Source organism: Callionymus lyra, chromosome 2 (genome assembly GCF_982586985.1).
Source record: "Callionymus lyra chromosome 2, fCalLyr1.hap1.1, whole genome shotgun sequence".
In the NCBI taxonomy this organism is placed as follows: domain Eukaryota; kingdom Metazoa; phylum Chordata; class Actinopteri; order Syngnathiformes; family Callionymidae; genus Callionymus; species Callionymus lyra.
The window spans coordinates 43604388-43617916 of NC_141819.1; the positions used below are offsets into that span (position 1 = coordinate 43604388).

A 13529-nucleotide genomic window follows, 5' to 3' on the forward strand; every position below is an offset into this window, starting at 1 on the left:
AGATGTTTCTACTAGCATCACTACAGTTATTTTCTTGCATTTAGACATTGTATAAAACAAATAATAATGCTATTATGAGGTGTATTAATTTAGGTTGGACTGGCTTAAGTAAAAAATGCACGGCCCACCACTGAATTAAAGTGATGAAACATGAAGAGAAAATTCAAACATGAACACAAAAGTAGATTGGTATTTGAAAAAAACCCAAACATTTATTGTTAAGCTAACATTAAAAGACAATTGTTCATTTGTACACTAGTTCACAATTTAGGCGTGACAAACTGATCCAGAGATCCATTGAGATCCAAACCAATCTGCATATCATTACGACCACATGTTGGGGACAATGAAGGTGGTGGACTTGCTTGATGAAAACACGAGGGGAACACTTGCATCACAGTACAACAAGCTACACTGGAGTCAACGCAGTATTTGAAATGTTGATGATAGCAGTGAGCAGGTTGAGGAAGTATTAGGGAGTTTGATTACAGAAATTTGTTAAAAAACTGACTTATTTTGCAGTTAAAGATATAGCCATTGGCAGGTTGACACTTGGTAAGGGAACCATTTCTTTATAAATAATTCACAATTTATGATGAGAAGATATTACATGAGAAAATCCAAAATAAATCTAATGTAGTGTCTAATGTCTAAATATTTTAAAATTATCAGGTCAGTTACTTTTATTTATTTTTCATGTCTTGGCTGTTAATGCTTTACAATTAAATGACATGTTATTTTTCAATTTTAGCATCTTTTGTTTGTAAGTTTGTGTTTTAGAGAAAAGCTACAGTGATGAGCAGTTACACAGGAAGAACACTTTGGTCTAGATGGATCACCAGTCCAGTTTTTCTTCCTCACTAATTCAATCTCTATTTCTGTCCAGTTTAGCTCCAGTTAGCTTCAAATCTACTTTCCTCATTTAAGTGGGCTTCTTTTCAAATTCACGGATCACTGAGCAGCTGCTGCTTGTGGAAGGTTTGAATCTAAAATCTAATTTGTCTTAAAGCGTAATTAAATGACAGCAGGACAGATTAAGAAGATAAAAAAAACATCAGTGTAGATAGCACGCGATCACGGCGATCTGCCAGATCATTCTGTCACGTTCCTCCTAAACAAAAGATTTAGAAATTTGTCAGCGACAGTTCTAGGATGTTAATTAAATAAGAACATCTGATGGTAGGAAAAACTGACATCATCACAGGTGGAAGACTGCACATGTAGCTGGGTGAAAAGAAGGTCCAATAAAAGTTCTGCTTGTCTTCATTTGCACCCGCGTGAGTGGATTCTAGCATCTTCTGTCAGTGCTGCCTGTGTGTGGTCTGTAATAAACTTGCTCCTGGCACATTTGGACGCACAACCACTGGCACCAAATGTTAACTTTGAACCAGCAATTTGTCAATATATGGATACAGACTAGAAAGATTTTGTCAAGACCTTTGCTAGGACTTTAATTTGTTTCAAAGAAATCTGCCTGGGATGTTAGAAAGAATCAAAGGAACATGTTACAGAGAGAGGAACCTTCTCTGTAACATGTCACTTAAAGACAAGATCTGTTATGACCACCCTGGTGAGAAATGCTGCAAACGTAGAAGAAAATAATTTTCTAACTCTTACTTGAATAGGGCCATTTCAGAGTAAAACAGAGGATTTGACAGCCAAAAACACTAGTCCTTTTAAGTGATTGAATCTTGATCCAGTCATAAGTCTCTGTGTTGGTCTAAGGACTTGAGCTTACCTAAAAAGACGGAATTCTTCATTTACTAATGAGTTTTTCTATTTTTACCTTTGGCCAAAAATGTCTGCAAATATTATTAATAATATTTATTGATTTTAAAGACCATTTACCTACGAAAAAAAGGTTTTTTAACCAATTTCATTGTATTCATTTATTTAATGTGTGAATTTCACACTCTGTACTGTGGGCTGCTAGCAGATAGTTTCATGGTACAGCACTGTTGTTGCACTGATAATAATAAAGAAAATTCAGATGCTTAAGTGCCAGACAAACCGTTTCAAACTAAAGCACATAATTCAATGGCAGTCAACATCATGTTTAATGAACCAGTGGGTATAGGTTTTATATGTTTAATATTTTCAAAACAGCAGTGGAAGGAGGTCTGGTTAGTACTGTTACTGAAATTCTGCGCCAATCTTTCTTGATCAGAGTCATATTTTGAAATTTGAAATGAAGCGAGTTGTTTGCGTCTCCTTGAGTGAAAGTAAGAGCAATCAACCCTGGCACCATGTGTGTCCTGCTTCCTTCAGCTCCCATGTTTTCTGTACCATGAATAAATCATCGCAAGTGCTGTGAAGCCCACTGCTGCATTAACAGTGTGAACAGTAGCTGTCACGGATCCTCTCTGCGGGTGAGACATGATGAAAAGGTCAAAACGCCTGCTTGGCATGTCTCCAACATCCATGTCAATCTGTTCTGTTAGAATCTATTTACAGACCTATAAGAGCTCTTCATATAAATATAGAATATATATTTGTATTTACATCTTTCGTCCGACAAGCAGTGCCGTCTATCGAGTTAAATACAAACGTGGAGGTCAGTAAATACAAAACTCTTCCCAGCTAACCGTCAAGCAGCTCCTCAAAGATGAACGGTCTGAGAAGCCTAGTGTGTCACTCCTCTTTCACACACTACACAAGCATGAGACGTACAGTTTTGTACTCTCTCTAGTCCAGAGCTCAGGAGATGGCAGCACACGAGCAGAGCAGCAGCAGCCACAGCAGCAGCGCCGGGGAAACTGTCGACGAATCAGCCGAGCCGGGAATGCTTCCCTGAATAACAAAGAGAGAACTATTGTGAAAGTTTTGAATTTGGAAACTTGAATTGTTATTATTATGTACTGAAAAATAAAATGATTGAAAAACATTAACATAATGAATACATTTGAAATATTTAGGATTTAAAACACAATGGAAACAAAGGAAAAACAACTACTGAAAATGATTAGTAATTTAAAACACTGGAAAATCAACAACAGAGATATATAAAAAAAATAGGGGGGGATCAAAAAGATGCATTTTTTAACACAAACAAAAATTTCGGAATTTATAAAAATAGTATATTTAAAAGTGTATTCATGCAAATTATATTATATAAGAACAACAAAAGAAACAAAAGAAAATATATTATTTATCAATTACAATACAAATAACTTTTGATGTATAATTGGGTGTAAACATTAAGAAAGAATTAACTTAAATCAATAAGGAACATTATTCAAACAGAATGTGAACAAAATGTTAAACTAATTGGCTTTATCAAACATTTTACAAAAATCTAGTTTTCAAAGAACAGGTTAAAGACATTTACAATTTTAGAAATCAAAGTTAAAAAGTACAATTTGTTTCATAGAATCTCTAAGGCCTTCATGAGATACAGTTACAGGATCACATCAGTGTCAAACCGACCTGTGGCGGGGAGAAGTGAGGAGGAGGAACCAGATGTTGAGGAGGACCAGCTTTCATCTTCGTCTCTGGACGGTGACCGCTGGACCAGTCATCTGTGTCTCCCCCTGAACAGAACACAAACATTATTTATACACACGGAACAGCCGAAAGATTATGACCCCAAGGCTCTGCATTCTAATCCCTAATCTTGTCGTTAAAATAATGGATGTTTTGTTGTTGTTTACACCTGACTGATCTCGCTCACACACACAGATGAGGAGATTGACGCCTCATTTAGTGGGCACATAGCTGGACGTCACCAGCTGCTCCTCCACTTTCAAATTCAGCCGTGTGTGCTGGAACGTCTCCAGTTCCCCAGTGGGTGGGACTCAGGTAAATGAGCGGATTAGGACACGGAGACAGACTGTGCCGCCGGCGATGAGCTCACACACCCTCACACACACACAAATGAAGCCACACATTCACTTGTGCTACTGCAAAAAAAAAACCTGCATCTTCTTTCTGATGTTGCACACACATACACAAATGTAAGTCTCTCACACACAGAGAAATCTGATGCGTGGCCTCACAATAGACATTGTCTTGCTGCACAATAGACAATGAGCTCCTTCAGGTGCTCAGGAATGAGCCTCACACACTTCTTGACGAAGACGTTTGGAAAGCACCCTCAATTAGCACACACACACACACACACACACACACACACACACACACACACACACACACACACACACACACACACACACACACACTCATGGTGAAAAGAGATAATTGGCAGCTTGTTGTGTGTCTTCTAAGAAAGTGTGTGTAAACGTTGGGAGATGAAACACGCAGCTGTTTGTTTACCAACAACACATCTGTGTCTTAATGTGCGTTGAGGCAAATCTTTTTTTTTTGCCGCTCCTAAAAGCTGAGCATTATGCTAATTATCTTCATTTTCTATCAGTTTTTTCTAAAAACAAAATGATTTTTTCTTTGCATGTGTTCAACTCATCTGAAATCTCGCAGTAATGTTGAGCAATGAGGCTCATTCAGGGTCACAGGTGTGATCTGAAGACTCAACTGTCTTCGGTGAGCAAAAGTTCATCCACTCACTCGTTACGAGGCGTTTTGATGGTAGCTCCTGTTGATTTGGCTCCCAAAACTGGAATCGAACCCTACAGCCTTTTTTCCAGCTAACCATAACACTGCCATGTGATATTATTTTAGAAATAACATTCTTCACAACCCTGTGTTTGAGTTAAAAATTTGTCCCTGAAGTCCTTCCATGTGGCCCTCAAATAATAAAAAAAGGTTTTGTTAAAAATGGAGATTTACAAATGACAAACTTTGATCCCCGATTTTTCCAATGTGTCATTTTTACCCTTAACTGATTAAGTCGGACAGCGATGTCTTCGGTTGTTATAAGTCACTTTTATGTCCTTCAGCAACGATCCCTGTCATGCCAGACCCGGTGAACAATCGTGGCTGCACTCCTCATGGGGCAGTTTGACCTTTCATGTGCTGAGTGATGAGTGTGTGTGTCTATGTGTGTGAATAACAAGAAGACCCTCCTGCTGTCATTCTTGTGTCCAGTTCTGCTTTGGACTCGTCACTCACACGCCGTCTGTGTCCGCAGAGGGTTTTCACTCACAAACACTTGGTCATCACATATGTACCATAGAAGAAGAAGAAGTAGAAAAAGCAGAAGAAGAAGAAGAAGAAGGAGAAAACAGATGGATGGTGACACATCAACACTAATTCAAATTTACAACAACATATTTGGTCCAATTGTGTTAATATTCAGGTGTTTCTTCACAGGGAAAGATGATGTAATGGATATGCAGGTGAAGTTTTGGCTCTTAGGTGACAGTGAGGGTCCCGTGTGGGCACAGGAGAGTCATAAATCAGAGCTGTGGTGGACCACAGGAAATAGGTCTGCTGCCAAATGTAAGAGAACCTCCTCAATGTGACACAAACACACACATACACACACACATACACATACACATACACACACGCACAAGCTTTATTGTCCTATTTACTAATGAAATCATAAATAAATTGTTTTTTAAAATGAATATTTGCTGAATAGCAGGTTAACTGAGAAACTTAACCCTTGTGTTATCTATGGCTTACAGAAATATATATGCAGTTGTGAAGTTATTCACCTTGACCTGGTGCAGCACGAGATAGGGTTAAGTCTGCGCTCTTTCCCTTCTTCTCTTACAGAACGAAAAAAGTTACCAAAAATGTGAAGTTTTCTCTTTTCGTCACTGAAACAGACCAGAAGTTTTACAAAAAGATGTATAACTACCAACTTTTAAAAAGCTACAAAGTGAAAATGTTCATATAAGCATAACAAGCTATAAGATATACAGTATATCAATATGTATTTTGCAAATTAAATCAGAAGTAATCAAATTACCCACAGATATTGTGACACACATGTTGATAAAGTTACCCAGAGAAAAACATGAATCATTATGGGTTTTTGAATAATCTGTTAATCATCACTGATATACTTTGTTAGTTGAAATAAAGGAACCACTACAAATTAAAGAGTAAAACATTTTAGATTTTGTAGATTTTCTACACCACTGTCATACTACTAGCAATTCCTGATAGGCTGGTTATCCTGCATTGAATTGGGTCAGAACACCACAGTTTGAAAGATTTTTTCAATCAATGTGAAAATAACAAAAAACAGCCACGTGATTGGTTTGACCATATGATGGGTTCTATAAGCTGGGTATCCATTAGGAATTGAGCAATAGCTAGACTGTGAAGTGTCTCTTAAATATATCTTGGGCCTCTATTGTACTCAGTATGTGTCTGTTTGTACAAAACTCTCTTTTCATTTAAACATTTTCATTAGAAAATGTGTTTAGGCCCCGCACACTGAAAACACTTTTTCTAGAGATGAACTCTGGTCATGATCTCTCGTTCGCTGAGATTTCAGGTCGGGGAGAACTTATTAAAATAATATCAAAACATCGTCATGATGAGAAACTTACATCTTGATGAGGAAAACTTCAACATTTGAAACATGTGAGTGAGTCTGGAGAGTTGGGTTTTCACGTTTGTTGCCCTTTAATGGAAACAACTAAAAATGACAGAAAGCCAACTTAGAAGAGTCAGAGTTGGAGACGGATGTTTTGGACACGTGGAGAAGCGAGACAGTGAATGAGGAGGAATGCTGTGATGAAGAAGAGGAAGATAACAACGGGGTTATTATGATGTTATTATCATTTTCTGGTGATATTTCTGCACCACAAACTTCTCCCAATAAACAACCTGTGCTCTAACTGTCTTTCATCAGTTTCTCCTCTGTAGCACATGTAACAAAACCCCCACTGTCAACACCGCGGCTTTGCTAATAGCGCTGCAAAATTTTATACGTCTGTATAAACAATGTGTGTCATCGGAGAATGTCAGCTATGCTTTGTAGTGTGTGTCTAACGAGGAAGCTGTGCATTAGTCGTGTCTTGTCTTGGACTAGAACCACAAACGTGTTAAATATTTGAGTCCTGGATGTGCATAGTTCTGTGTCCATATTGACAGAAGGATGTGAGAGGGTGAAGTGAGACGAAGGTGAATGTGAATCATAATTGAGCGAGTGTAGGAGAGAGCAGGGAGGATGCTTTATGATCAAACGGCTGTGGTGTATTATACAGAACTGTCAATTGGACCTCTAATTATGCCCCATCGTGTTGGTCCTCAACTCAGAGAAGCGATACACACACATACACACACATGCATAAAGGATGCGAGGTGACCTTGAGGAGCGTCTGGATGCTGGTGTGTGTGTCTGTGTGTGCGTATCCTCCCTAGGGAACTGAGGCAGAAGTAATGAAATGCTCATTACTGATTCAGCTGGAAATGCGGCAGATACATTTACACGCCTACACGCGGGAAGAAAGGACACGCAGAGAGGCAGATGAGAGCAGCAGCAGTTATCAGATTCAAATTTTATAATAGATAGCAGGAAAAGGAAGGGAGCCAACATTAAATAGCATTGAAGATGCTCATCTGCAACAGCCTTCGTGGCGTTGAGAACATTTACCACCACGGTGGTGTGGTCACATTAAGAGTTCATCTTGCTCGTCCTGCAGCTCACAGATGAAAACTTACATCCACTAAAGTCATCTTCAAGTCCATGAAGCATCATTCAGTTTTCAAGCGAATGAAAATGACTTAGCCTAGAGATGGTAGATCTTAATACACTCTGAAGTGTTTTAGAACTGTTAAATCATCAGAGGAGTCAACTGGAGTTGAACTCAGCAGCGTGTGAAGTCATATTTATGCATATCGTCCTCCTCTTCCTGAGGTAGATATAGTGCGGCAGAAGGCGTCCAGAAACCTCCTCCAGCTATTCTCGTGCTGTGATCCCGGGTCAACTGAGAGACTTTCTCTCGTACGTGACCTGGCTCTGCCCCAGGGCTTCCTCTCCGTTTAACACCTCACTCAGAAGGCATACAACATTGGTGGTGTTGACTTCTTACTTAAACGTTGGCATGTAAATAAAATCCTCAGGACAGAGTAAACATTTAAGCTGTTTTTTTCCATGTGGAAAAGAGTTGATTTTTCTAATAAAGTTCTATGACACTCATTAAATTGGTCACTGTATTATTAATATACTGTACATTAATGAGGGGGAATATGCTAATTCAGAAACATCCTCTGTGCTATTTATTGTATAAGCAGGTGTCAAATGAAAATAAATAGAGCACTGGCTTCATCCAAGCTTCCATAACACGGACCCTGAGAACATCACACTGCAAGAAAGAAGTGTTGTGTGTCTAGTGCGTCTACTCTTGTGCCCCAGAGAAGTGGTGACTTGACATGTATCTCGTTGTGTGGGTTATATATTGTGTTAGATCTGTCAACCAGGAGGCAAGAGAGTTCTACTGTCAAGAATCTCTTGTTGCTCATGCTGGCGTCTGACCTCCATCTCTATTAGAGTAAATAACGGGAGACGATCGTAGCATCTTGTCCTGGATCCATCCATCTTCAGGGTCAAAAAGTAAAAGTCTCCTTTTATGGTGATTACTTGTCTTGCGATGAATATAAAAGCTACACATGCTACATTGGCAGGCGATGCTCTTCAAGGTCAAGCTTTGCCTCTGGTATCTTGCTGAAGGTTGTAGATCAACCTGAGCCGACAGGGACATCAGAGCTGCGCTTCATACATGAAGAGTTGGAGGTGAAGTCACACGGAGACTAAGCAACATCAGAATAAACACTTAAGCCATAAAGATCTCTACATACTCATCGGAGGGAAACCTTGCAAAAAGACAGGTTGATTGACAGGCAGTGACAGTTTCTATTAGAGATCCTAGGGGTGGTTAATCGAGGGGTGGGTAGCATTCAACTCTGTAGTGATGGTTTCATTGGAAACCAATTGTTTTAAAGCTAGTTGAACAAAACGGAAGCAGGAGAGTTTTTAATGAGGCGGATCTCCTGCGTGGAGCATTCTGCTTGTTAACCGCTGCCACATGCTGTCCACACACACTCCGCGATCCTTGATCGCCTACACACCGCTCACTCCTGCTGTGTTCAGCAGCAGGAATACTCCCGTCTATAGCATCAGAATGGAAAAACATCAAGTACAAAGAGCATGCATGAATGGCAGCCATGGTCGAGCGTAATTGTTGGACGTTCAACTTCACGTCACGATGAAAGAGGGGCTGACACTTACATTTCATTTATTATCGTGCAGTTCATGCCAATGAACTCAATCTACCACAAAATATGTTGCACATTCACACCTTAGAGAGTGAAATGCTTACTTGCTTCTTTAGTTATTGTATTGGCTAATTTTACACAGACTAAAACTGACTAATTAAAAATACCTTTCATTATTACTTCTATCGAACTATCCTGTTAAATTAGTATAGGAAGCAGTGAGAAGAAGTAGATCTCTGCCAAACGACTCATTTTCACACACATATTATGACCTACACAATTTAATTGTACAGCATTTGTTTTCTTCTCTCTTACTTGATATCAAAGTCTAACGGTACAATGGCCAGCTCATGCTTCTTTTTGCAGAGTTGAACTCTGTGTTGTACCTCAGGCTTGTGATAGTGGTATTTCTTATATATGCCAAGGCGGTTATGTCTTTTCCAAAATTTTAAAAATAAACTTGAAAGGTCCTTAACCTATTTTATGAAATTTTAAGGAAATGTTTCAAGATTTTTTTTCCAGATGTAGTGTTTCAGGATAATATCTAGATCAACAACTCGTATGGCTTCTTCTGAAGTGGAGAACATAATATATAATTAAATCACTTATAAAACATCAAAAATTATGTGCTGTTGTAAACATTGAGTTGTGTGAACAGTATGACATATGTTGAATTATTGAAATTGTTTTATGTATTTGGTTGTGTGCTGTGTTTTATTATTCGTGCAATCTTCTTCATAAAGCTATGTGCTCTTTGAGTTTTTCATTCATTTTCTTTTTTGTCATTATTTCTTTCAAACTAGGGAATATAATTTAAGAAATGTCTATGATTGATGAGCACGATAGAATGAATTATGTAAGTTGAGTTTCAGATGGTTGCTAATAAAGAGTGATAATCAATAAAATGAAATGCAAATACATTTTTAGAGCCTGTTCAGAAGGATCTTAAAGTAGAACTCTGAACATCCCCCACTCCTCTAACTGGAAGCCTTGTGTTTTATGGATGTTAAAGAAAGCCGTTTTACTTTTATGACACAGTGCAGTCTGATTTGAAGGTACACCACGGGAACTCTTACAGTCCTGGGTTCAGATTAGAAGCCCCGGCAGAGTGTTTATTGTTCTCCCTTGTCTCCCTTCAGACATCAATAGATGTTTGAATGCGGCTCAGATTGTCCTGGAGCTCAGCAGAATCATATTAAACAAATGGAAAACTCTGGCCTTCCCCTTTAGGATACAGCAGGCAATGCGAGAGGAATGTGAGAATTTGCCCGGTGGAATTACAGGATGATACACATGAGCAAGGCAGAGATAAAAGAATGAAGCGAGGAGGCAATAAATGCTTGTGCTGCACAATATCCTGTGATATATGCTCAGAGCATCTATTGATCACATGATTTTACACCTTGAAATCTACTCCAAGATATCAACTCAAAAAAAAATAATACCAGACTTCTCATTTCGTTATCTTTTCTTACACTCAAGCTTTTTTTTACTGTCATCAGAAATGGACTCATGGGAGGGCAGACCACCTTGTATCCATGGTAACCAGGATTGACTGCTTTTCAGGGAGTACATATTCACTTTTTCCTGTTGCACACATGGAAATATCCTCCAACCTGCTTCTGAATACCAACTATTAGCTGTGGAGGGCAAAGCTGCTTGCATAAAAAAACACAAAACACAAATTAAGGGTTATGATGTGTTCATCGATGCCTTGTTTCACAGTTGGAGGAATTAAAGTTTTGGTGACGATGTGTTTTATTTGTTGCACAAAGGAGAAGAGCATGAGCCCAGAGAAGCTGTGATTACATTAACATTATTGACATGATAGAACCAGGATGTCTGGGGAGACACGGGCATCTGAGGAGCAAACCAGTGAGCTGAAGAAGGAAAATCAATCTGTTTAATGATGGTGAATTCCAAGCAGGTTTGTTGACTAATAAAATGAACAGAGTATGGAAAGCAACATGCCCGAATGTAATTAGTTCATCAATACATTTCACAGATACATGTGCCCTTTATGTATTTTCTTATTTTGTATGAAATCTTCTAACATTTTACATGACGTTGTTGTTAATGGAATAGTTTTCATGAAGATTTAAGCATTGGCCATTAAATAAATAGATGGAACACATTTATTCGACCTGCCAATGGTACCCTTCATTTACCAACTTTGCCTGAGCAACCCTGCTGGAACCAATATAAGCACCAAAAGGCTTTATAGCTGTTGGTTTTTGAAGGAGGTTGAATTAATTATTATGAAGAATTAAGTACTGAGAAGTCTTTTTGAAGCCTCGGTAGAAAGCATTTTTATTTTTTTTTAATTTAAATTGTTTTGTCGGAAGAACTAGTAACAAATATGTCAAATCTTCCATAGCGCTGCTTAAAGTGTGCTAAAAATGACCAAAACTCACAGTTTTAAAGGCTAACAGCAACATGACAAATGGTACTTTATAAAGCTCTACACATGTAACGACATGGTTGGCTAGCAGATCGCAGAGTAGATAATCACACATTCTAATGAATCTTTTTGATTAATATGTCCTTTGAATCAGGGTGCAGTGACAGGAAGTATTATTTACCTGTGCAGTAAAATGATCAACAATACACCAAAATGTTTATGATTTAACCTAAGTACTCATAGGGGCAAGTGGGGGTTGTTATCATGGCTCTTTATTGTAATACATGCATTTTGAATTGCTTTCAGATACAAAATTCAATTCAGAACAGCCTTCTGTAAACACCTGCACTGCAAAGAAAAATATAAATGAGTCAACCAGGTATTTTACCTGGGCTTGGACAGCTTAACTATCCTTTATTCAAGGTGCCCAGCTTTCTCTTTCTTTTTTTTTATCCATGAACATTGCAAGCCTGCTGACTCTCCGCCTCTCTGGAAAGAGATAAACATCCATTGATGTGGCTAGGCCCTTAAATCAGATGATAACTGGGTGTAAACCTCCTCGCCGTGTCTGAAATAACTTAAAACCATTAAACAGCAGTTATGAAAGAGGGCAAGTCTTGCTGTACTTAATAAACTAGAAGTGTCGCAATCATTAATCAGGAATCAGACAGAATATTTTTCTTCAATAGCACCGCCTGGTTGATAAATGAGGCTCTAAAAAAGACAGATTAAAAAGATCTTGAGACCAATATTAACAGAGAATTGCGTCAGTGTGATGCATCAATGCAAACAAAACACTTTAAACTCTTAAAGCACTTTTGACCAGGCACTTCTCCACAAACATGTCTGTACACAAAACGTCTGCTCAATTCAATCAGAATTCAGTGTTGGCATTTAGACTCAACATGGAATAATAATCTATGATTACGTGACAAGGTGCTGGCTGCATTTCAACTAGAGGCAGACATTCATTTTTTAATAGGAAGGAGGAAACATTTTCAAAAGGAATCCCAGTCTCCTTACTGCCTCACCTAGCCCTGAGTGAGGGATTTCCACATCTATCAAACAAACGTGGGGCTCTTTGGTGAGGCAGGAAAATCGTTTGAAAGGCTAAGACTAGGTAAGCTGGCTAGGTAAGGGTTTCACCTTTCTCTATTTGTTCACTGACACAGATACAGAATGTGATGTTGGGCCTATTTCTTATTTTTTACAGTTCTGACATCAGGTTCTTCAGTGCTATCTATATACAGTAATTGGAAAGAAAACCATGAATTGCTTCTTACAAGATACACATCTTTCTTAGATAGAATCCGTTTAAACCTTAAATGTATCCTCCATAAATAAATCCTTCATGGTGAATACTTGCTGGAGAATACATACCATGAAGAAAATTATTCTTTGGTGAATCAGCATAATGTGCTCAATAATGGTCAAGTAAAGGCCGGGCCTAAAACAGTTTTTTATTTTCTGTCATGAAAATAGGCTACATAAACAAAACTTGATGCAATGTTCCATTGAAAATCAATGATGTGGTGGGTTTTGCACCAGAAGTAATCAGTGCCCACATAACAGATTGCTCAACAAATGTTTGACCAAGAAAGGCTCTCTCAAGCAATTATCCCCTACATCTTATTATTTCCAACAATAGAAGGACAGTTAGTGCAGAATTCAAGTAAAGCCCAGTTGTACTTACACACCAACAACACATTTTTATACTGAGCAGAAAACTTGATAAGGACTCCTGTTTCCGGTGAAAGCTTTTTTCTTTGCATATAGATGCCAGCGAGCAGGCACGGTGACTTTGTCCTCCTATATTGTGATTTTTTTTCCACAGGAATATGCTGAGGCCTGAGCAAACTCACTAAATCATAACTGGCAATTTTCTCTGCAAAATTGCCAATGCACCACTTTGGGTCCCAGCGGGGAGGGACTTTCCTCAGCCCTGACACATCAAGGTTAAAGGAAAAATGATGCTATGTGTGTCATATACTTGTTTAGGCATGTGCAATATAGAGACGGGGAATTATATGAACAC

General features: G+C 38.5%; 1 protein-coding gene across 1 annotated transcript in view; it reads right to left on the reverse strand.

Moving 5' to 3' along the window:
• Window positions 1-285: 285 nt before the first annotated feature.
• The window catches only part of LOC148087207 (glypican-5-like), a 45173-nt gene continuing 31929 nt past the window's right edge, over window positions 286-13529 (reverse strand). The window contains exons 10-11 of the mRNA XM_087785390.1: window positions 3427-3530; window positions 286-2790 (exon numbers count right to left, since the gene is read on the reverse strand). Of these exons, the coding sequence (XP_087641516.1) occupies window positions 2698-2790; window positions 3427-3530 (197 nt within the window). The 3' untranslated portion in view covers window positions 286-2697. The remainder of the gene's footprint in view (window positions 2791-3426; window positions 3531-13529) is intronic.